The sequence below is a fragment of the Schistocerca piceifrons genome, chromosome 1 (genome assembly GCF_021461385.2).
Source record: "Schistocerca piceifrons isolate TAMUIC-IGC-003096 chromosome 1, iqSchPice1.1, whole genome shotgun sequence".
In the NCBI taxonomy this organism is placed as follows: Eukaryota; Metazoa; Arthropoda; class Insecta; order Orthoptera; family Acrididae; genus Schistocerca; species Schistocerca piceifrons.
This window is the reverse complement of record NC_060138.1, coordinates 788017554-788044016: the sequence shown is the minus strand read 5'-3', so window position 1 is coordinate 788044016 and position 26463 is coordinate 788017554. Positions and strand designations below refer to the sequence as shown.

General features: G+C 44.4%; 1 protein-coding gene across 3 annotated transcripts in view; it reads right to left on the bottom strand.

The window, feature by feature from the left end:
• The window catches only part of LOC124713025 (glutamine synthetase 2 cytoplasmic), a 414124-nt gene that overhangs the window by 74139 nt on the left and 313522 nt on the right, over positions 1–26463 (bottom strand). For all 3 annotated transcript variants that reach the window (XM_047242917.1, XM_047242918.1, XM_047242919.1), the window contains exon 2: positions 3408–3592. In XM_047242917.1, coding sequence (XP_047098873.1) covers positions 3408–3592 — 185 coding nt within the window. The remainder of the gene's footprint in view (positions 1–3407; positions 3593–26463) is intronic.

Genomic DNA, 26463 nt, shown 5'->3' with positions numbered 1-26463 from the left:
ATGAAGGGTTCGAGGAGAGAGAGAGAGAGAGAGAGAGAGAGAGAGAGAGAGAGAGAGAGAGAGAATGCATGACGCTCTCAATCGGAGTTACGTTGCGCCTCACTTTCGGAACGAGTCCCCAAAAGAGTCAGCTGAAGCCGGATGTTAGCGAGTCGCAGCAAGTCTTTTCTCGTGATCACTGGATTCTTGAGACCGCGCGGTCTTCCGTCTTTTAGCCATTCTGCGTATTCAAAAAGACTACCGTTTTCCAGGCGTTTTTATTTGTAAAAAAAAAGAAATCAAAATATAATAACTAGGCACGGAAATCACAAGGCAAACTTGATAAATTCATTTTTCCTATCAAAAAATATAAAATCAAGCGAAAGAAGCAAAGCAAAGTCAAGTTTTTAATACACGAAGTTAAATCAGTAAAACCGTATATCTTAGCCAACTAATTTCGTTTTTAGTTTGTATTCATAAAGATAAGATTGCAGCGCTTAATTCTGTTGATGGCGTAAGCGTCCAAAAATACTGTGTTAAAAGAACTAACAGTTCATCTATTGCTTCTTTGGTGTACTATGCCGTGACTATTAAACATCCGAGCTACTGAGTAGACGATTTTACATAAAACTTTAAATTACTATATCTTTTTCCGCGTTCCAGTTTTTTATCTACTAAAACCTGTACGTAGCACACGACGCTTAAGTGCCTGTGACAACTTATCATGATTTGTCTAGCAGTTTTGGACCTTAGTGTATTCAGATACGACAGTCTTACAGCTTTATTACTGGTATAGATTTTTCTGCAAGAATATTAAAATTTTAAACTGCTAATATTTTTTTTTTAGTAGCGTACACTCCGATGCAGTGTAGAAGAGTCAATTGGAGAAGATTTGTTCTATTTTTCACGTCTTTATTACTCTAATAGGGAATGTACCTCTTCCTTTGTTTGGTGTGTATTAGTCTGCCGATCTTTTGTAATACATCATGACGCGCGCTGTTTAGTTTCTTTCTCAGTTGTCAATCGCAGTAGTTTTGTAGGTGTAAAACTCATTACGAGCAAATGAACCATTTCACGATTGTATTGGTAGACGACAATAAAAATGATTGATTCGTTCCTTAACAGACATTAGAGTGATTATTGTTTCCTTGCTGGAGTTTATTTGTGAGAATTCAGTTAGATAAGCTGCTTTCCAACTACATAGATAATAAATGTCGGAACTCATAATCTGAAACAGTGATAATTGAACTTTAATCTGTCGTATTTATTACAAGAAGAGACGTTATCGGACGTTCTGACACTGTTTGAGAACTGGTCAGTCTTGCATCACGGTTAATTGCCATTGTTTCGGCACAAACGACAAGACGACCATCACAGCTGCCGTGCCTGTTGGACATTGATCCTGCCGACGTGGCTAGCCGCTGGGGATCCCACAGCCACGAACTAATCTGCGCTGATCTGGCGAGGCTCTATTAATCCCAGTGATGGAGAGATCGCTGACGTTAGGGAGTTGAGTGTGGGCCCTTGAGGGTTCATATCAGAGCTACCTCAGGCCACAATCTGTCACCACATTGTTCTTCCTGTCTGTGAAATGGACAGCTCTGATAGCATTTCTGCGTACAGGTCACTAGTCACTACCCTGGAAACCACATTAAATACGTAGTTTGTTTTACCTCTTACAACGTTAAATAGATCAGAGTCTATGCTTTACTAATTTCGGGAGTTGGGAAGTTATTGTTAAGACAATTGTTACTTTTGTTTTTAAAAAAGGAATTTAAGGAGCTGCATCGATTGTGTGGATTTCGGACGATATCGAAAGTTGGTCCACTACGATGATGCACTCTGGATGTATTGCACAAAGCGTGTGAAACTTAGTTCGACATCTACGAGAAAGGTCGAGGCAGGCATAAGTTCACGAACGTTTACATACTGACGTGACTAAAGTCTTCGGATAGCGATATGCACATATACAGATGTCGGTAGTACCGTATACACGAGGTATAGCAAGGCAGTGCATTGGCGGAGCTCCCGTTTGAACTCAGGTGATTCATGTTGAAAGGTTTCCGACATGATTATGACCGCGCCACGGGAATTAACAGACTTTGAACTCTGAGTGATAGTTGGCGCTAGACGCATGGGACATTACATTTTGGAAATCGTTAGGAAATTCAATATTCCAAGATGCACAGTGTCAAGAATGTGCCGAGAGTACCAAATTTCAGGCATTACATTTCACCACGGACAGTGCAGTGCCCGGCGGTCTTCACTTAACGACCGAGAGCAGCGGCGTACGCGTAGAGATGTTAGTGCTAACAGACAACCAACACTGCTCGAAATAACCGCTGAAATCCGTGTGGGACGTACGGCGAACGTATCCGTTAGGACAGTTTGGCGAAATTTAGCATTAATGAGCTATGGCAGCAGGCGTCCAACGCGAGTATCTTTGCTTACAGCACGTCATCGCCTGCAGCGCTGTTCCCGAGTTCGTGACCGTATCGATTGTACTCTAGACGACTGGAAAACCGTGGCCTGGTCAGAATTGTCCCTGTTTCGGATAAGAGCTGATGGTATGGTTCGAGTGTGGTGCAGACCACACGAAGTCATTGACCCAAGTTGTCAGCAAGGTACTATGCAAGTTGATGGTGGCTCCCTAATGGTGTGGGCCGTGTTTACATGGAAGGGACTAGGTCCTTTGGTCCAACTGAACCAATCATTGATTAGAAATAGCTATTTTCGCCTACTCTGAGGCCATTTTCAGCCATTCATCGATATCATGTTCCCAAACAACGTTGGAATTTTTATGGATAACAGTGCACCATGTGACCGTGCCACAATTGTTCATGATTGGTTTGGAAAGCATTCTGGCCAGTCTGAGTGAATTATTTGGCCACCCAGATAGCCCGACATGATTCCTATCGAACATTTATGGGGCATAATCGCCGGCCGGAGTGGCCGAGTGGTTCTAGGTGCTACAGTCTGGAACCGCGCGACCGCTACGGTCGCAGGTTCGAATCCTGCCTCGGGCATGGATGTGTGTGATGTCTGTAGGTTAGTTAGGTTTAAGTAGTTCTAAGTTCTAGGGGACTGATGACCTCAGAAGGTAAGTCCCATAGTGCTCAGAGCCATTTGAACCATTTTTTTGGGGGGCGGGGAGGGGGGGGGGGGGGCATAATCGGGAGATCAGTTCGTGCAGAAGATGCTGCATCAACAACACTTTCGCAATTATGGACAGCTATAGGGGCAGCATGGCTTAATATTTTTCTGCAGGGACTTCCAACGAATTGTTGAGTCCATGCCACGAGAGTTGCTGCCCTACACTGGGCAAGAGGAGATCCGATACGATGATAGGAGGTATCTCACGACTTCTGCTACCTCGGTGTATTTACTTATGACGATTACTGATTGATAATCTGGCTAAGCAGACTCACCTTTGATGGACTTAGGCAGGGAAGGTAACGTGCGATCCTTGGCCCTAAGGTTCTCGCCCGTGCCGTCAATCCAGATGTACGTGGCCTGGACCTTGTTGTCGGGCTGCGGAAGTCGCATGTACTTCTCCAGCACCGTCTTGCAGATCCGCGCGTTCGGCGACTGCGCCAGCGTCTCCATGGCCATCCTGCAACAAGACAAAGGTACGATCATTAAGCGTACTGGGGGGGACACTTCAGCCGAGAGCTGTAACGTTTTGCTTTTAACCAATGTAAGGCCAAATGATGACAATGTCCGGCTTTGGCAGTTAATGCTGTGATAAGAAGGCGTCGGAGCAGTGCTAAAGTGGACAGACGCAATCCCACATCGATTTTGCTTTCCTTGACGGTGGTGGCAGCAGAAGCAGCAGCATTAGTAGTAGTAGTAGTAGTAGTACACTGTTCGAAGCGTTTCAAGGTGGCCATGGCACATCATACTGTAAAATTTATTGGAATAGAATTTATTTATGCTGGCTGGTTTCGATAAGTGAAGGAGCAGGTATTTCGGATAAGGAAATTATCTACCGCGGCGAATTGCTAGGTAAGCTGCCCGGGTTCTGTTCTCCCTTCGGGACGGAGATTTTCTCCTCGGGGACTGGGTGTTGTGTTGTCCTAACGTTTGTATGGTCCTAAATGTCATTCCGCTGTTGAGATGGGTGTATGCGCTCTCCTGAAAGCCAATAAATTAAAAGAAAAAATTACCTAAGTAGCGGACATAAAATACGCTCTATGGAAATTGCATCAACGCTGGAAAAATGCTTCTCCCCTCTCCTGTCTATTCATAGCATGGCCGCATGCATTAAAATACAAAGACAAATTTTGATGTACCTACTATGAGATGAAAATGAGATACAGTGCTCAGATTGTATTTAATTCACAGCGATAAGCGATTTGCCACCAATGCTTAATTCTTATCCCATTCAACAAAACTAAAATGACAGGTATGTTAACAATGACTTTTATAGCAGTCTTCACTAATACGAAGTCATGTACGCAAATGTCGCCTGTGCAAGTAGTTAAAGACATAACGAACTGCTCGCCTGTTGAGTCGTGTGACGGTAGTTTTGTTAACGTGTGGAGGGTATGGCTGTGCCACATTCCCATGACAACAGATGAAGAGCATTACGCACTCTGCCTGCTAGAATTACTTCACTTCCGTATACGTGACGTGATTTCACACCAGTACCGGTCCTAATAAAGTCCAAAAGGGGCGGCACATGCCATCCGTTTGCGCGGCAGAAATTAAAGTTGGTTTGTGATCTCATCTTGTCTAACTTCAACGCCGCCGTATCTCCGCCACCAAACGCACGAGACCTTCATGCGGTCTTAAAGGAAGGCTTGTTCTACGCACTGTAGTCTTCTGCAAGGCAGGATACTGACAATTTTCCACTTCAATGTTCGTTTAGTTCTTAGTGGGAACTGTAGCGAGAAGTGTGCATTTAAATGCGCGTAAGTGTCGCGACACGAAATATATATTCATTCCCGTTCTTGTATACATTTGAATGAATGTGTGATGGCATTTCTGGAATTAATAATCAAGGTATCCAAGATACTACTCTGGAATTACCGGGCTTTGACCTGAAGAGATGTACCTGGACTAAATTAAACCGTATCAGAACGGACCATGCAAGATGCAACGCATGTTAAGTACAAGTGAGGCCTATGCGACTCACCAGCCTGTGACTGTGGAACACCAGAACAAAACGTCCACCAAAGTATTGAGGAATGCCTCTTAAGAAGATACGCCGGACCTGTCTCTGAGGTTGTATATGTGAAACCCTCTGCTTTGGATTGGCTGTGCAATCGAGATATTGAGCTTTAAATATACGAATGAGTTTCTAGTCAGGTTTGCCAAGCTTTTAACGTGTAGTTATTTTATCTTGAGTGTTTGTACTTTACCCTTTTGTGCTATTGCTTGTTTTTTCACATGTACTATTTACACATTGGTTTGTTTTTTACATTTCGTTTACATATTGTTGTACTTATATAAAATATTGTCGCTGTATTGCCATACGCTATAAAATAAATATTCATATGAGAAACTTAACCACAATCTGAACGGTAATTTCACATATATTCAGTTATGTGGGCTACTTCACCTCTGGAAGAAATTTTCATAGACATCTCGAATTAAATGTTATGAGTGGAGAGTACTACTCAACTGTGAGAAGCTCACATAACGTTCTAGAGGCTAATAAAATGAAGTATTTCGTTAAGGAGAGTCATGTTTAACAGTATGCTGTATTCACTCTTATGACATTGACGTCACTGTGCGACTAGGTGAATTCAAAGGCAGCAATCTGTATTCTACCACTGAATTAATACTCCTATTTAAACATCCACTGTCACTTTGACAACGATGTGTTACTCCTTGCTGCTACAAGACGATTCAGGACTATCCCTGAAGACCGGCATAGTGTCAATGACTGTGCCATCACTTGGATCTTGAGTTAAATCCTGAAATTTGCTTCCAACGAAAATGCAAGACAGTGGGAATTCTCTCTCATATTGTGTAGAGCTATGTACAGATTTAGGGTTTATGACTCTGGGCTCTGTGTTGTATCGACATGGGGTATCAGACGTGACACATTACGAATGTTAACCTAAGAATTCACTACCCATTTATAGCAATTTAACATTTGGTTGTATCATTGTGTAAGTAGGCTGTTTATGTTTTCTTATTGGCAACGTTACGTAGCGCTCTGTATGAAAATCACTGGCTGTGCTGTGTGCAGTCTGTGGCTAGTTTGCATTGTTGTCTGCCATTGTAGTGTTGGGCAGCTGGATGTGAACAGCGTGTAGCGTTGCGCAGTTGGAGGTGAGCCGCCAGCAGTGGTGGATGTGGGAAGAGAAATGGCGCAGTTTTGAAATTTGTAAGACTGGATGTCATGAACTGCTATGTATATTATGATTTTTCAACACTATTAAGGTAAATACATTGTTTGTTCTCTATTAAAATCTTTCATTTGCTAACTATGCATATCAGTAGTCAGTGCCTTCCGTAGTTTGAATCTTTTATTTAGCTGGCAGTAGTGGCGCTCGCTGTATTGCAGTAGTTTGAGTAACGAAGATTTTTGTGAGGTGATTGATTTGTGAAAGGCATAGGTTAATGTTAGTCGGGGCCATTTTTTTGTAGGGATTATTGAAAGTCAGATTGCGTTGCGCTAAAAATATTGTGTGTCAGTTTAAGGACAGTCATGTATAATTGTTCAAAGGGGACGTTTCAATTGCAGAGAGATACCCGGTATCAGTCCTTCGCCTGATCGTCTCCAATAGGACTAAACTCTTGATTAAGTGAACTCGACCGGCAGCCCACCAGAGTGACAAGAAAATGTGGAGAAGCGTGAAATTTAACCTGCGTAGCTGGCACGTTTTTGATCGCAACCTGGAAGAGACACGCTCTTCTCCTTTACACCTACACTCTGCATACAGTCTTACTGTATGCGGCGGAGCGTAGTTCTGGTACAACTATCTTTGCTCCTTCCTTGTTCCATTAGCGAATGGTCGGTGGGAAGGACGACCGTCGGAAAACTTCCGTACGAAGCCTGATTATCTCTGTGTGGTCATTTCGACAGAGTTTTGTAGGAAGAAGTGTTCTTTGAACATAAGGTCTCAGAATTTAAAGTGTAAACCTCTCCGTGATGGACAGCTCCTCTACTGTACCGTGTGCCACTGTAGTTTGTCGATCATGCTTCCCCCTCTCTCTCAATCTCTCTCTCCCCCTCTCTCTCAATCTCTCTCAATCTCTCTCAATCTCTCTCAATCTCTCTCAATCTCTCTCAATCTCTCTCAATCTCTCTCAATCTCTCTCAATCTCTCTCAATCTCTCTCAATCTCTCTCAATCTCTCTCAATCTCTCTCAATCTCTCTCAATCTCTCTCAATCTCTCTCAATCTCTCTCAATCTCTCTCAATCTCTCTCAATCTCTCTCAATCTCTCTCTCCTGCCCCCCCCCCCCCTCTCCCAGTATTACCCCTACTGTTACTGTTGACCAATAATTTAAATTTCTCGGAAGCAACGTATTTCTTGGATGAATTCTATTTCCTTCAGATTCACAGTCTGGCTTTGTTTGTCCTACGATTTGTCTTATTTGGTAACACTGCTCTGCGCTTCGACTGGTTACTCCTAGGTATTTTTGGTAGTTACTGCTACCAGTAATTTGTCACGAGTCGTGTAATCCAACATTGTACAATTGCATATACATACACACTTCACAAGCCACCCTATGATGTGTAGCGCAGGGTACATTGTACCAGTACTATACATTTCCTTTCCTGTTCCGCTCTCAAATAGAGCGAGAGAAAAGAGACTATCTATATGCCCCCATAAGAGCCCTAACCTTGCTGATCTCATCTCCATGGTCCTTCCGCGAAATGTACTTTGGCGCCAGTAGAACCTTTCTGCAGGCAGCCTCAAATGCCTTTTCTCTAAATTATCTGAAATGTGCTTCCCGAAAAGAACGTCGTCTTTCCTCCAGGAATTCCTATTTGAATTCCCGAAGCACCTCTGTAACAATCGCGTGTTGTTTGAACCTACCGGTAACAAATCTAGCAGCCCACCTCTGAATCGTTTTGTTTTCCTTTCATCCGACCTGGTGCGGATACCACACTAACAGTACTCAACAATGAATCGGACCAGTGTCCTATATGCTCTCTCCTTTACAGATGAAGCACACTTTCCTATGGTTCTCCCAATAAACCGAAGTCGCCTTCCCTGCTACAGTCTTTACATGCTCATTCCATTTCATATTGCTTTGTAGCGTTACGCATAGATATCTAAACGACATGACTGTGCCAAGCAGGACACTAATAAAGCTGAATCCGAACATTATGCTTGTGTTTCTCCTACGCGTCCGCATTAACTTATATTTTCTTCCATTTAGAGCTAGCTGCCATTTATCTCACGAACTAGAAATTTTGTCTAAGTCATCTCGTATTCTCCTACAGTCACTCAACTTCGACACCTTACCGTACACCACAGCATCATCAGCAGACAACCGCAGATTGCCGCCCACCCTGTCCTCCACATTTGTGTGCATAGATGGTAACAGCGGTCCTATCACACGTCCCTGGGGCACTCCTGACGATACCCTTGTCTCTGATGAACACTCGCCGTCGAGGTCAATATTTGTGCGTCTCTTAGTCCGTCTACGGACAAGAGTGCCACAAATATTTTTTACGGCACTTTTCGACCATCTGACCGGAAATCGATTGAATATTTGTGCCAGCGTGCTAATGTGCGTTAGAGGCCTCACCTGTGTTTTTCTGGTTTACACCAAAGTCTGACTTCGGTAAGCGTGCATGACCGAGTCAACTACCTACCACAGTACCTTACAGCAATTTCCTCTCTGAGCGCTGAAACGAACCACTTGAAAACCGCGATCGCGTGCCTCATTACAGGAGGAGTGCGCGAAGTTTTGCCCGAAGAGAAGCAAATGAGGCCAACTAATTGGCGTCCAGAATTAGGCAGCGCTGTACAGAAGGCGAAAGGAGCCATTCCTGCAGACGCAGGCGCGGGCGCCCGCGCTGGAGAGTCGCGTGCGGCCGCAGCGGCGCCATCGATCTACCCTCTGTGCTACTGTGCTCTGCTCTGCTCTACCTGCCGGCTGCCTGCTGCTGGCGCGACGCAGCCGTAGCCGCTGCAGCCCGGGACGCGGCTCTGCCGGAGGACTGCCACGGCCTATCCTTTTACTAATTCGATTAGAGAATGGCGGGGAGGGGGAGGGCAGGGGGGGGGAGGTGAAAGGAGGGAGGGCTACTGCAGAGTCGGCCACCACCAGTGCTGCACTCTGTCTCGTGCACATGTGAACCACACTATTACCGTCGACACTCTAAGCTGCGATTCTACAGCGCGGGCTACCTGAAATGTTACTGGTAAAGTACACTATTGGCCTTTAAAATTGCTACACCAAGAAGGAATGCAGATGATAAACTGGTATTCATTGGACGAATATATTATACTAGAACTGACAGGTGATTACATTTTCACCCAATTTTGGTGCATAGATCCTGAGAAATCAGTACCCAGAACAACCACCACTGGCCGTAGTAACGGTCTTAATACGCCTGCGCATTGAGGAAAACAGAGCCCATGCAGCTTCAACACGATACCACGGTTCGTCAAGAGTAGTGACTGGCGTATTGTGACGAGCCTGTTGCTCTGCCACCATTGACCAGACGTTTTCAGTTGGTGAGATATGTGCTGGCCAGGGCAGCAGTCGAACATTTTCCGTATCCAGAAAAGGCCCGTACAAGACCTGCAACATGCAGTCGTGCATTATCCTGCTGAAATATACGAATTCGCAGGGATCGAATGAAGGGTAGAGCCACGGGTCGTAACACATCCGAAATGTAACGTCCACTGGTTAAAGTGCCGTCAATGCGAACAAGAGGTGACCGAGACGTGTACCCAATGGCACCCCATACCATCACGCCGGGTGATACGCCAGTATGGCAATGACGAATACACGCTTCCAATGTGCGTTCTCCGCGATGTCGCCAAACACAAATGCGACCATCATGGTGCTGTAAACAGAACCTAGATTCATCCGAAAAAGTGACGTTTTACGATTCGTGCACCCAGGTTCGTCATTGAGTACACCATCGCAGGCGCTCCTGTCTGTGATGCAGCGTCAATGGTAATCGCAGCCATGGTCTCCGACTGATGGTCCATGCTGCTGCAAACGTTGTCAAACTGTTCGTGCAGACGGTTGTTGTCTTGCAAACGTCATCTGTTGACTCAGTGATCGAGACGTGGCTGCACGATCCGTTACAGCCATGCGGATAAGATGCCTGTCATCTCGACTGCTAGTGATACGAGGCCGTTGAGATCCAGCACGGCGTTCCGTATTACCCTCCTGAACCCACCGATTCCATATTCTGCTAACAGTCATTGGATCTCGACCAACGCGAGCAGCAATGTCGCGATACATAAAACCGCAATCGCGATAGGCTACAATCCGACCTTTATCGAAGTCGGAAACGTGATGGTACGCATTTCTCCTCCTTACACGAAGCATCACAACAACGTTTCACCAGGCAACGCCGGTAAACTGCTGTTTGTGTATGAGAAATCGGTTGGAAACTTTCCTCATGTCAGCACGTTGTAGGTGTCGCCAGCGGCGCCAACCTTGTGTGAATGCTCTGAAAAGCTAATCATTTGCATGTCACACCATCTTCTTCCTGCCGGTTAAATTTCGCGTCTGTAGCACGTCATCTTCGTGGCGTAGCTATTTTAATGGCCAGTAGTGTAGGTATACAAAGTGACTGAGAAAAGGCCAGATGCACTATCAGTATTTGTTTTGTATCTCATCTTCTCCCACGAAAGTGGGACACAGTATTCGGAATCAAGTGAAGGATTACACATGATTCGTCAACATGGAAAAGCTTTAAGTACTACAGTGTCTAGAGCGGAAACATGGCAACATTTACTAACTGTGTAGCTATAGCTCGACAAAAGCAAACTGCTCAATTACTGGCCAAGAGGAGACCACGTTTCCACCGTTAATACGCACGAAGCCTTTGTCTGATCTCTGCCAATGTAGCTGTAGTCAGAGCATCTGCTGGTATCCGTATAAAAATAACACTTGTCAACAAATTTAACCTTTTTCTGGATCTGGTCTGTAAATAGGTGGGTTTGCCAAATTTTGGGGTTGCTGAAATCACTGGTAAAAATCCGTTTTCCTCAACCACCGCTAATTTCCTAGATACTGAGCGGAATCAAAAACAGTGCTGGTGAACATTAACAGAATTAAAAAATAAGAAATACGTTTTCAGAACTTCAGAATTGAATACTATTTAATATGTATGTATGCACACGATACCAGTGGAAGCTCTACATTAGTTCACATCATCTTGAACTTTAATTTTCTTTGGTATTCAAAAAATGCAACAGCGATGCTTTTTTTCTGTTTGCTGCTTCGTCACTACCTAAGAAGAAATAATCGCTTATCATCGACGGGTTCCAGCGACGTTGGTAACTGCCTTCCATCGTACGCATGCCTATTGCAACGGATTAATTCTGTTCAGTGCTTAACGCTCTCAAATTTTCCGGGAAGAAATCAAGGTGGGAGAATTACACCTCTATGCTCGTATCCGTCTTTCGTCTTCCACTTTTCGCCTATAGTAGCTTATTATATTCTCTCGTCTCTTCAGATTCCTCTAACATCTCAAAAAATTGCATACTTTCGTAAATTTTAATAACAAAACCTCACCATATGTCCATTATTCAACCCTAAGCCGTTACTGCATGTATTAGAAAATCCCTTTCCCTTTCCTTCAAACTCATACACACTAATAATACTATCCGAAGGCAACCATTAACTTTCCCCTTCCACTCTGACAGGGAGTGATACATCACAGTATGGTCATTTGTCTGCCATTCTTGGCACCGACACTACCCGCGTCTGTTTTGAAGCAAGCTCCTCGATAAAAATGGCCGTAATATTTTCACACACTATTATAATGGCTAAAAACCAGCGTTTTACCCAAGTTGCGGAAAGGGGTGTGTGTGTGTGTGTGTGTGTGTGTGTGTGTGTGTGTGTTTTTCAGGACCTAGGAAGTAGTACTTTCAATTTGTTAGCTATTTCTGAGCCAGTATGGTGAAAGCCTATCTCGAATGGACTAACGAAACTATTATAAATCAACACAGAGAAATCTGCGGAGACTCCTAGAGATATTGCTGTCTGAGGTGAACGTCAGTTACGATTTGTGCAAGTGACGGTTAATGGAGAGGCTAGAATGAAATGGACTGCGGAAAATGACCATCATCTGTGGCTGTAACGGATGGTCGTCTACATGACGGTGGGAGATGTGGGGTATCACCACCCTGGAATTGATAATGGAAGAGCACAAGCTATGAGAGAGGCAGGTGTGCATCTAGGTCTGAGGTTCTATCCCGTGGCATTCCCTACGACCATTATCCACGTGGAAATTACCCTTCACACAAGACACTGTATTTATCCTTTGAGCGGGGTATGGTTTGCAGTGAGCCACTTCTTCATACTGTGAATAAGTTATCGGTGACACACCTGTTAACCGTGAAAAGTGGGTGGCTCTTATGAGCTTGTTACTGATAAATTCTGCTCATAATTTGATACTGATTTTGTATGGAATGGACTACGTCATCTGGTCCAACTGAACCTATCATTGACTGGAAAAGATTATGTTTGGCTACTTGGGGACCATTTGCAGCCATTCATGGTGTTCATGTTCCCAAAGAACGATGTCATGCGACAAGGCCACAGCTGTTCGCGATTTGTTTGAAGAGCAATTCTGGATAATTCAAGCTAATTATTTGGTCACCCAGATCGCCCCACATAATTCAGTGAACATTTATGGGAGATAATCGAAAAGTCACTTCGTACACAAAATCCTGCACCGGTGACATTTTGTAATTATCGACGGCTGTAAAGGCAGCATTTATCAGTGTTTCTGCAGGGGACTTCCAACGACTTCTTGACTCCATGCTACGTCGTGTTGCTACACCACACTGAGCAAGATGGGGTCCTACGCGATATTAGAAGATATCCCATGGCTTTTGTTACCTCAGTGTACATCTGCGTGCACGACGTATTGTGTTAACTTCCTACGCGATCTCATGTCAGTGCTGCCTCATCTGTAAATAAAATACAGCCTTGAATAATGAATCTTTAACGGTCCATTTCTCAACAGATACTGTTTTCCGGAAACATTGTATGGGATCTTTTCTTGTAGCTTTGACCAGTACTATCTCTTGTAGGAACATGTGCCTTTTTTTTTTTTAAACATTCAGTGTAGAGGCAGAAGCTGCTGCAAGTGTGGGAAGTTGTCTGTCGTAATTTCCAAGATGGTATCTGCGCCAGCTTTTCTTAGGGACACACGACCAATCTATTGACGGGCCCTTCAGTGGACATTGTGACTACCTAGTAGAGTTTGAGTAACAGTTTTCGTGACTTTGCTTCTGATCTCGTTGGTCTCAGAACGTGGTCGTAACTGCCAGACGTTTAACATTGTACAGAGCGAACAGAAGGTTTTTTTCTGCTTTATAATTATTTAGAAGCGAAAATGAGCGACATCCCAACAACGACATTCATCAACAAACGTTTTTAAACAACGGAATTAAGTACATCGGCTTGTGACAGTCATAACATGAGTGCGTGTATTGTGCTTAGAATGTAAAACAGCACAGTTGCTGCAGATGTGGGTATGGGAGGGGGAATCAAGCAGTTTGATCGACGATTACGCTACTAAAGCTAATGTAAATTTTTCTATTTGAAGGGACCCACTGTGACGTATGACAGGACGTTGTTGTGGAACGCAGTCTTGGGCATCGCCTGCCAGCGCGCAGAAATACGGCGGCCACGTCTTCCGCGTGACGGAAGGCAAACAGACGAGAAGCACGAATGCCTCATCGAGCGCCTTCCATTGTATCTTCAGCTCACCTGCCACGCACTGACAGCCGCCGTGCCACGAATCAACTCGCAATTTCGATCGCAGTTACCACCACCCTGCTGCCGCTATTGAATGCTTTCACGCCTTTACTGCTTTTTCACCAGCAAAACCTTCAGTGACGAGTTTAAAAGCAAGAATGTAAAACAGAAAGAGGTTATTAATGATGAGAAAGACCAACACTTTTTCTGAAAACTTACTATGGTGGCATATTAAAACATCAGCAAGGAAAAAAAAAGAAACATCAGGAAGGGGGAAAAAAAGAAACATACGAGCGTAAACATGTTTTAACCTTTACCATCTTGTGCATCACAGCAGATTCACGTTAATGTTATTAAGAACCCCCTCACTTGTATTTAGGTATATTTATTGTGTAACGTTTGGTTTCGGTGCACGCTACACTGTCTAGATGGTGCTACTCAACGAAAGTTTGAGAATTTGTTTCCGAGACTGTTGGCAGTTTCACCTGATGATCATCATTGAACTAAACCGGGCGTGACGCAATACATGTACTTAAATATGAGTGATGTGGTTCTTAGTAACATTATGCATTTCTGTTGAGATTTATGAGTTGATACGTGCATTTTTTGTAGATTCGTGCACACAGATTTATCAGATCTACAGCACTTAGAATTACGATTCAAACAGAAACTAGATTCTGTGCATTGTATGTTTACAGATATATTTGTTATTCGTCTAGGTCTCTGAACCAGAATGCTACAGTTACTATTTGTTGAAACTTATTTATGGTAAGGCGGCCCAGCTGTAACATCTATTCTCATATCTGGAAGCTCATCGGTACAACAGAGGGAGACTCGTCAGTTAATAAAAGTTACGCCATCAGGAATTTTACCGACCTTGCTAATGAAACATTTAGTCTAAGATTTACAACGGCCCTATTCATTTCTATAGATGATGTGTGTTACACTTTTTGAAGTACTCGAGCCTTTCATGTGCCCCCAGGACTGTCATGGTCTGAGAGATCGGAAATCGAGCTGCTCCGGGATAATGTTCGCTCAGTTACCGTGTCACGTCAGTCTCGTCAAGCACAGAGGCTCTACCCAGAAGCTGCCACGTGTTCTGACGCTTTGTCTGTGAACGTCTTCCCGTAATTGACGGAGAACGAACTATCCGAGGAAACTGCACGGTACAGCCCTTCGAAGTCGTCCGGAGAGTCAAAATGGTCCGAGTAGGCAATTAGAAACAATTTCAGTTCGAAACGTGACGGTGAACTGATACTGAGAATGGCTCCCCAAGACGGAACGCCCAGATGTGTTAGTCGCGGCGATCGAAAAATGTCAGTAACGGCAAATGTAGCTTCGGCCATTGTTAGCTCTCTGTTAAGCAGTTTACATGTTTGAGGTGTCTGTACAACAAGTAATTGCAGAATTTTCTGCGGCGTTGGAAATGAAGGTGTGAGTTCAACCCCCTCATGTTAGGCTTGGAAGGGAGATATGAATTGTTTAAGTACCATTTGCCACACGAACGACTGTAACAACTGACGGTGCATAGCTGATTTTCGAATACTTTCGTGCAGTTAGCGTTGCACAGAATCCAGAGCTGCCTCGTCCCACTAACCCACTGCACCGTTCCTGCGACGTCGCGGCCTACCAGTAATAACCTTCAGAGGCGCATGGCGACCTGTTTCTCTCTCTAAAGACCAGCTGCTGACAAATGTTCTTTGCTTGGAATGTAGTCGGCCATGATAAATTACCACATACGTATGGGCAGCAGAAGTAAAATTCTTTTGTAATTCGCGGCAAATCAAAACCACCTTGGTCCCGTCATCACTTGCGTACAATATTGCGCTCCTAGCATCTTCCAATCACAGCGCGCAACAGATTTTACAACCTGTGCCTTTAGGGTGCCGAATTAAACGTGCGCACAAAATGGTTCAAATGGCTCTGAGCACTATGGGACGTAACATCTGAGGTCATCAGTCCCCTAGAACTTAGAACTACTTAAACGTAACTAACCTAAGGACATCACACACATCCATGCCCGATGCAGGATTCGAACCTGCGACCGTAGCAGTCGCGCGGTTCCGGACTGAAGCGCCTAAAACCGCTCGGCCACCGATGCCGGCAAACGTGCGCACAGGTACAGACGATGTAGTCATTGACGTTCGAATCTTCTGGGTTTTTAGGTCCCGTCGTATTTCTTCAAATGATCTACGTTTCGACCCCTCTGCGTGGATCTTGTTCAGGATCTTGTCGTGTCCACTGTAGATTGAGCAATGCCAGAGACCAGTGTCGCCTTCCCTTATAAAGGGGAGTCTACCCGTGCTTGTGCCGGAGAAGTGGGATTACTGGGTAAAAGACTTGGGCTACCACTTTTAGGCCAACGTCATTGGAAAGAAACATTCCCTCCCCGCCCCCCCACTTAAGTTGGAGGAGAATTATTGGCTAAGTGCGGGAAAAATCCCTTTCTAGCCAATGACATTGGCGTATCAATGGTAGCCGCAGGAGTTTCACCCAATAACCCCTTCTTCGGTACTAGCGGAGGGAAACTGATCTTGCTATGCAATGACGGTGGCCTTTCGATGGTGACCCAAGATTTTTACCTAATAATCCCACTTCTCCAGCACAAACTCGGGGAACTCCCCTTAATAAGGGAAGGTGACACTGGTCTGACAGTGCTCAGTCTACGGTGGAACCACAACATCCTGAAGATCTCAGCAGGGGGTCGGAACGGCGAGTGTTTGAAGAAATATGACGCGGCCTAAAAACTCAGAAGATTTTAAAAATGACCACAAAAGCCCGCAGATTGATACAGCCATTTCTCTGAAACAAAGAGATCGCGGTCCAGTGCAGCGTTTTCTTGTTATTTACGGATCACAGCCTGCCTCCTCGGTCTAGTGCTTAGCGTTATTGTCGACTGATTCGCAGGTCCCGGGTTCGATTCCCCGTACTCATCTCAGGTTTTTCTGTGGTGAAAATACTTGAAACAGGGCCCTTTCGGCTTCGTAAGGCCAAATGGGATGCTGTTCGTATAAAATGGCAGCAAAACTGGCAAGCAAACCGCCAATGTGGCGTCATATCGAAAGACTCACCAAACTAGCCCAGAGAGAGAGAGAGACAGAGAGAGAGACGCAGGTAAACATCTGATTTGAATGCCATTTGGCTCATTTACACGACTACGACTTGCTAAGAAGTTTGTCGTGAGTGTATGAGTGTGGCAGGCCTTGATATTTAGGAACTGGTTCTCGGTCGCTCTTGGAGCGTGTTAACATTAGAAACGAACACGACGCGGCAGAGTGCTCGCGTGCCGTTTCTTTTGTGGCTACATGCATATTCAGAGTGTTTGTGATCCGTGCCGGGCGTGGCTAGAAGCCGGCAACCCGTGTTTTCGCTCTGCGGAACTGCCGGACGGCGCTTAAGGTCGCGGACGTAAGCTAGATAGTATCGCTTACAGCACAGCCACGCTGTAAACAGCGTGATCTCCGTTACGTCACCGTGGTTTCATCTTACGTAACCAGCGCGTCCTAGCAACGAGTTCTCTTCCAGCTCCTGCACAGAGTGGTACAAAGAAATGGGAGCAGTTATCTGATGAGGAAGAGGAGCAGCGGCGTCGAGAGCAATTCGCAATCAGATGGCTCCGATAGCGCGAAGCGAACCTCAACGGGTGGCTGGCAGGACTCTAGCACAGAAAAGCGTGAATAGTCTTTGAGGAAAGAATTCCGATAAGCCCTGGCCAGGCTTTTATATTTCTACTCGATAACATGTAAGAAGCCTCGACAGCAGACGATTTATATGAAGTAATATATATTTCACGAACAGTTAGCGAGCGCTAGCATCCCATTTCAGTCATCTGTTAAGACTGCCCCTCTAATTTTGCTATTTCACCAACGCCCCGAGTGAAAAATGTGTAATCATTTACAGAATATTTCCTGACTGTATAAGCAAAACAGGCTAGTTCAAGTTTCCCTTAACTATTATGACCGGCTTAGGGCGTATTATGCCATCTTCAGATTTGAAACTAATATTCAGGACTTTTTACTACCTGACTCGGCTGGTGCGCGTCGTTGCAATTCTGACGGTGTTAGGCGCGTCCAGCCGCCGCAGAGATTTCTGACGTCTTTCTGCAGGTTAGTTTACTCACGGCGAAAACCGCTGCCGCGCAAATAATCTTACGGATAGCATGACTAAGTACTGGAAGCCAGAGCGCTGTGGCAGAGATTCTACCGCGTCGTATTGTGACAGTGGAATTTAGATAGAGAGAGTGTTGGGTGAAATTACTGGAAAGAAAAATAAAATTCTCTTCCAAAGGGTAATAAAAATTATAGGACACATTCAGTATTATCTGCACAGTTACCTTCGATGTGTGTATTGGACCTGCCTCTCCAATAAATGTAAATTTATATTTTTCCAGATCACTTGTTCGGTCGATGCGGGAGATGCGCTGGCCTCGAATAGAATCCGCTCGATGGACGAAGAACGAGAGATTGTGGGCAGCTAGCCTAGGTGTGGTTTCTAGGCGGTTTTCTACAGCTCACTAGGTGAATGCCGGACTGGTTCGTTCAGTTACATGATTTGTAAACTTTTAGAAAACTTTCGCTTCCTTTCACGTGAGTAAAACTACACGCAGACTGTTGGGGGTACGCATATTTTGTCAGGAGTGTACGGAATGGGCATCCGGCCACTGAAACCAACCACACCGAATCCGTAAGTAACCGTGCCGACCCTACGCAGATGAGGGACAACAGTACAATAAAAAAAAGTTTTCCAAATCCGTGTACAATTTCAAAATCGTATCTAGATCAATTTAATATCTGTATTTTGACTAGTATGACAAGGTTTATAAATATCAAAGCAATTTCAACTCTTAGGATGGGCGCCAGTTTTCGTTTCACACTGTACCTATTCTTACGTTTTATACCCTTTTTCATCGATATTAAGTGAAGTTTTAACTAAGTTTCTACTTCAGTCGAAGAGCCTAAAACCTTAAAACGGCGAGGAAAATTCACCCAGTAAAATTATAGAGAGTCTATTGAGGTATTCCTGAATTTAATTAGTACAGTTTAACTGGAAAGTTTGTAATACGTCACATGATTATGAAGTAAACTCTGAATTACAGCAGATGTAGATTACGGATATGTACGTATTTAATTTCAGTCTAATATGCTCTAGGAGTAGTTCTCAAAATGGTTCAGATGGCTTTCAGCACTATGGGACTTAACATCTGAGGTCATCAGTCCCCTAGACTTAGAACTACTTAACCCTAACTAACCTAAGGACATCACACTCATCCATGCCCGAGGCAGGATTCAAATCTTCTACCGTAGCAGCAACGCGTTTCCGGAATGAAGCGCCTAGAACCGCTCGGTCACAACGGCCGGTCACTTGCTGGTAATGCATGGAGAAGCGCGCGCGTCTTCTGACTTTTCGCACTTTTTGTGTAGGAGAGAGGTATTTTCTATTAACGAAGTTAGATCTTATTGTTCTATGATGACTATTTGAATACCATAATGATGTTGAGCTACGCTCAGATTTAACTCAATGTGGATAAAAGTGTGTTTCGAGCGCAAGTTGGTGACTTATTTCTGTGATGTTAAAGAATAGCTCAACTAAATAATATAGATACTACTGTAATATGACGGCGGTTAGTTACGACAGATTTTTTTTTACAAGCATCTAAGAGAAAGTTTGTAAAATATTTTAAATAGGCTGTAAAGATTGATCGTATTTTCAAACGCGAGTTTTGAAATTTTTTTACGTATATACATTAATCGCTGATCATAGGCAGGTATTTGACAGCAGAGGAAGTTGAATTTAATCACAGTCGATATGTATGCTTTTCTCCTACCAGTTTTTCTCTCTCGTGTTGGTAAGTCTGCAGCAACATTCTTTTAAAATTAATTACATAATTAAGAAAGTGAATTTCGTTGCCGGTGGAGTTTGATTCTTAAGTGGGTTACAAAACGCGGTCAGTAAAGAATTAAACTGAAGACCACAGGAGAAACTTGCGCAAGTCTGAAGACGACAACGACACACTTATCCAGGGAAAGCGTCTGCATATGCGTTCTCTTTCGACGCAGTGGCGTTAAATATCCCTCCGCATCATCGGCTTCCAGAGATTATATACATGGGAGTGCCGGCAGTGCACGTACGCTGCAGCCACTGCCGCGGCAGTGGAGTGTGTTGTGGCATTCGCTGGCCGCTTCAGGGACAAGGGTCGCTATCGCAGCCTCGCCTCTCCTCGCCAGGACCGATGCTGTCATGCCGCACGCGCCGTTACATTCCGGCAGCACCGATACACGACACTTGACGACGCGTCTTATCTGCTTAGACTGCGTCGTTCCCAGCAGTTAAGGTCGCCAAGCGATAACTCGCTCGTCTCTGCGATTGGACCTCAACACCATTTTCCTTAAACATGAGAGTCCCTTGCACTACCAAGCCGCGTCTCTTCGCGTACAGCTCGACAACTTTCCCCGTTTAAGGTTGCGTGGTCACGATACACCACTTTATCTATTATCTTGTTTATCTAGTTTCGTCTATTATTATAACAATATTTTCTCGCTTCTGTCTGTTTTATGAATGAGCAATCGTTGTGTTCAGCATTCCTACACGCTGATAATGAGGAATCTGCATTAACCTTAACTTCGTGATGACAACAACAAATTGAAATTAGTTGTTCCAAACTAATATATATCTCCCGCGACGACACATTCTCACTTCTTGACTACTCCACCGCTGATAGTCCCGTTTCTAAACTTGTCTCACGCTCCGAAGCTGAATGTATGAAATAATATGGGTTCTTATTACTACTTACGATCTTCCAGGATATACACGCAGGGGGAGTACGGACTCTTGCGAACTCTTCAAAGGAATTAGAGACAATGTGGCTGGTGCACTATAGCACACCGTTTCAGTGGACACTGGAGTATCCTCTTTTCTGAGCCTGTTACCATCTCACTCACGATTCGAAGCGGTTTCGTATTCCAGTTTTACGCATACTTGTAAGCGGAACGTCGAAGAATAAGTACGCCACATTGTTAATAAAGGAAAAATTTCCTATATGAGTTCCACGGTAATTTTTTACATAAAAGCGTCTAGATCGGTTAATATATGTGATTTCTAATGTTGTTTCTCTAGTATTATCATCAGATCAAAACATACGACTCTCAGAACAATGTTCATAATCGGTATCAATGAAACCTATGCCAAATCGTGGCGCCCTGATTAGCCCATACGTTTTGCTGAAACTGACGATGAACTTCGTAGAGAAAGTAGGACGTTTTTATCAAATGATAGCAGTAGCCGAAAAGACTTCGAAATAAAGACACATATTAAGCGATATACACGATTTTATTCACAAAATACGTCGCACTGACTTAAATGGACATTTAAATGGCTGCGCGGTTAGAGGCGCCATGTCACGGGTTGCGCAGCCTTTCACGCTGGAGGTTCGAGTCCTCCCTCCGGCACGTGTGTGCGTATACCGTAAGTTAGTTTAAGTAGTATTACGTCTAGGGACCGATGACCTCAGCAGTTTGGTACCTTAGGAATTTAAACACATTTGAACATTTTTTATATTTAAATGGTAAAAGCAAGCAAGATGAATTGTGACTAATGCTTACTCATTCTGAAGTGAGAACTTCGCACGACGAAGTGATTGTCCAAGGGTCCAAGAGGTAGTTCGAGAATGGCATTGCCTACCGATATAATAATAATAATAATAATAATAATAATAATAATAATGTACTCCACCACCATCAACCACATTATGCAGTTTCTACAGTTAGAAGGATATTTTATCCTCCTCTTTTAGCTGCGCCAACTATGTATCTTACCACATATGTATAGTACTCTTAACATTTCGTGCGTATGAAGCATACTAGCTAAACCTTAGTCTACTATGTCTCATAATTAGCCGGGTGAGGTGACTGACAGGCTGTATGATGTGAACTGTGTGCTGTTTTCACAGGTGTACCATGTCAACTCCTACATTCGAGGCAGAATGTCTGACTTCCATTATAATAAGTAAAAAATGTGAAAATTCTCTGCCATTTTAGACGACAAGTGTTTCGCATTTTAGTTGTACGATTACTTTTTAAATCGAAACTGTTCATCACTATGTGATTATGTAATGCTTAGGTGGGTGGAGAGAACGGACGCGGTGCAGTGACGGAGGGGGCGTTGTGCGGAGCCGTGGAGGGCGCCAGAACAGCGATGACAGAGCGGTCTGCTTCTGGCGCGGTGTCGGCGGTTTGTCGCCCTCTGCCCGAGGTCGGCCAGAGGTCAGCCGACAATCCGTTTACGTCAATCGAACCGCGCGCCGCTAAATCGTCGCCAATTTGTCCCACCGTTGGTCGGTCGCCGCTGCGCTGCCAGCCTGCGGAATCAGGGCCACAGACACTCGTATGGCCAGAGAACAAAAGCCTTCTGTCTGGTGGCGCCCGACCAGTTACTGGACTGCCAACAAACTGCAAGGGCCAACACATCTCCGAATCGGTGATTTAACGTTATTTGTCGCTATTCTGGACCTGTGCATGTTACAGGCTTAAGTTTAGGGCTTGTTACAGTTCCACTCAGTTATAGAGCGAGGGGAGAATGAGTCTTTAATTACCCTGTGCGCGCTATCGTTGGTCTAACCTTGTCAGCACCATTCCTACGGGATCGGTAAGCAGGAGCTTGTATATTCTTAGAGTCAATTTAAAGCCTATTCTTGAAACTTTAAGTAGTCTTCCTCGGGATAGTTTGCATCTACCTTCGAAAATATCTGCTAATGCAGTTTCTTCAGAATTTCTGTGACACTCTCCCAAGGGTCGAGCAAACTTCTGACATTTCGTGCTGCCCTTCTCTGCATACATTCAATATTCCCCCGTCAGTCCTGATTGGTACGGATTTCACACACTTAAGCAATATTCTGGGATGTGTCGCAAGAGTGATTTTTATGCAGTTTCCTTTGTAGATCGCATTTCCTAGTATTCCACCAATAAAGCGAGTCTACCAGTTTCGACTGAGACTATGTGATCGTTCCATTTCGGATCTCTGCAAATTGCTGCACTTAGGTATTTGTATGAGTTGACTAGATGATAATGTAGTCAAATGGTTCAAATGGCTCTAAGCACTATGGGACTTAACATCTGAGGTCATCAGTCACCTAGACTTAGAACTACTTAAACCTAACTAATCTGAGGACATCACACACATCCATGCCCGAGGTAGGATTGGAACCTGTGACCGTGGCAGCAGTGCGGTTCCGAACTGAAGCGTCTAGAACCGCTCGGCCACAGCGGCCAGCAGTAGTCATAAGATACTTTTTTCGTTTTGTGAAGTGCATAATTTTACATTTTTGAACATTTAAAGCAATTTGCCAATCATTGCAACACTGAAATCTTATCTAGATCTGACAGACTATTTGCGCAACTTTTTTTTCTTCTTCTTGGTAGTGCTTCATACAAATAGAAGCAAAATCTGTGAAAGATATGAGATATGTGAAAAGTCATCAATATACAACACGAACAGCAAGGATCCCAACACACTTCCCTGAGGCACATATCAAGTTACTTCTACATCTGTCGATGACTGTCCATCTAAAATAAGATGCTACGTCCTACCTACTGTAAAGTCATCAATATCGTCACAAATTTCGCTTCATAGCCTATATGGTTGTAGTTTTGATGTTATGCGTAGATCTGGTGCTAAGTCAAATGTTTTTCGGAAAACAAAAACTACTGGGTCTACCTGACTCCCTTGATCCATGCCTTTGAGGATGTCATACCACAAAGTGCGAGTTGGGCTGAACATGATGTATATTTTTCTGAATACGCATTGATCGGCGTGGAAGTGACTTTGTTCAAGATACCTCACTGTGTTTTAGCTCAGAATATGTTCTGAGATTCTGTGACAAATTGATGTCAAGGATATTGGATGGTGATTTTGTGGATCACTTCTGCTACCGTTCTTGTGGACTGGTGTGGACTGACTTCTTCCAACCACTGGCGCAGTTTTTGCGTTCGAGAGATATACTATGGATTATAGTTAGTACAAAGGCTAGCTCAGCCTCAAATTCGGTATAGAATCTGATAGCGCTTACATCGGGTTCTGGAGTTCTGTTCAGTGTTAGCGCTTGCAGCTATTTCTCGACCCCCCCGTCACAGTATCTACAACAATCACTTTTTCAGTAGCGAGAGTATTAAACTGGTATAGCGGTCCTGGATTTATTGCGGTTTTATGCCTTGGTCGGCCTGTCGCATCTTCAAGTATTCTCTTTAGCAAGTATCTGCCAAGTAATGGCCTACCATTCTTCTAAGCCCGAGCCATATTTCTTAAACACGCTCCCCTCCAGATTTCATTCGAGACCGGAACTTTCACCCTGTAGCAACGTTTACGCTGAAATTAACGTTAATGCTCTTTTGTTTAAAATTGGCATGGCGAGACCCGTGGCTGTATAATACCATAGGAAAATTCTTATAACAATAAAAGCAGCAGCAACCACTACTGTGCTATTTGTTAAGAATATGTCGTGCTGACACGCTGAACATCAGACTGCTGTCCACGTTTAAAATTACATGAACATTATGCTGTACATGGGGGATTGGCTGTTTTTCGTTGTGGCGAAATTAAGGTCCTTGGGGTGATTGTGGTGCCATCGGCAACTTTTTTATAGCACTCTGTTTCAGTTTACATTTTACCGGATTGTCAGAAAGATTCATTACGTTTCTTAACTTTCTAATACACAGTGCAGACCAACAATCACAAACCTAAATACTTCGGCAACACGGGCAGTCACATAAAAAGATGGTCGTTAGCTGCAAAGAAAGGTGTAATAAACAGGACGACTTTACCAGTAAAGAGTTACTGAACAAAAGTGTTCCTCACACTGATACAGTCTAGATCGGCTTCGGGTGCTATGAAAGTAGAATGTTTTAAGTTCTATGGCGTTCTGTTACGTGTCTGCAGTTACTGTTTGGCAGCTCTCAAAGCATTAACTGAAACACGTTACCGTATGTCAAACAGTTTAAATGAAATTTTAAACTTAATTGAAAACCAATAATGGCATTAAGATTTGGAGTACGTTAGCGGAACTATTACTCTCTTTGATCTACACGTATGGAAAAATTTCCGGAAACTGAGACAGACTTGTGAACATGTACTGTAATCAGAGATTTTTACCAACAGTGCTACTCAGGAGCTACGGCACGAGGGACGAGACAGCGATGGGCCGTCTTAAATTTAAAAAGATGGCGTATGGCATGAAGAGAGTAATCCATTTAGCTCGCAGCCTTCCGTGTCGGACTGTGTGAAGGCGTACAGGGTAGTTTTCATCAATAGGGAGTTTTATGAGAAGTATTTCGTACGAGCCGAGCGGGAACGTGCGAAGTGAAATGTTCTTTCCGCTGCCGTCTCGTCAGTCCCAGGCGAGAACTGTCTGCCCGCGGCAACTTCTTTCCGTAGTGAGGCGTGAAGAAATGGGGAGGGGGTGAGGGGGGGGGGGGTGGAGTGGTGGAGCCGAGGCAGGTGCAGCGTCGGGTGTAGGGGTGCAGGCAGGACCAGAGGCGTGCCGCTCTTTGCGTATTAAACGCACCGGAGCGCGATATTGCAGCGAGACAATGGCCGGCGCGTACAATGGGGACCGCTCCAGAGGTGCGAACGCCTGGCCGGCCGCAGGGACGAGGCTGGGCTGGGCACAGGTGCGGCTGCCGTTGCTGCTGCTGCTGCCGCCGATGGTGTCTGCTCGCCTGCGGGGGAATCCGTATCTTCGAGTGTGTCGCTCGACGGAAGATTTAAATATAGCGCCAATCTTCATCTGACGCGTGGCTCTCTTATGGTCTCAGACGCAGCAGGAAAAATTTTGTGGGCTTTTGATTATTTACATGTACCAGCGCAAAGACACCTTGTTTCCTCACTATGTCTGCATGGGAAGTCACCAGGGAAAGTCTCATTGGTCAGGTGTGGATACACTGGCGATGAAAAAGAGAAAGGAATGACAATGTTAACTTGAAGAGCGACGAGATCTTCATCTAGACCTGTAAAGTTGAACAAGCCGATGGCGTGAAAATTACAATTAATCTGCCAGGTAATTTTTAAAAATGTAGGCTTAGATTATCTACCCAGATAAGAAAAGCAGTGTGCTCACAGCAAATATTTTGCTGATGATAACTGATAAAGGCGAGATGAGCTACACCATTTTATTTTGGCCGTGTCCTTTTTCGAAGGAAGCATTCTGATGTTTGCTTCTAAGCGACTGGTTGAAAACACAGAACCAAAACGTTAATGGACGGTCGGGAATTTGAGCCGTGATCCTCCCAAATGTGATTCCAGCGTCACCAGGCTCGTTCGAAGCAGGGTAGGGTTGAGAAGACGAAGGGGAAAAGGGGGAGGGGAGGGAAGAGTTGACTTATTAGGTGAAATGTTCATGTTTAAGAGGACTGTTGCAACCCACTTTCTAGATGCCAACAAAATGTGTTGTTGCTGTCCTATCAGCAACAACTGAAGGGGTTTGGTGGCAGTTGGTACTCCATTTTTGTAAGAAAGAATTGTTTTGCTTCAGGTCGCAAAAAAAAAAAAAAAGTTGGGGTCATATGCTCCCAAGTCAAAACTATAGAACACGAACACACAGGAATTAAAGAACGATTGTACGTCAGT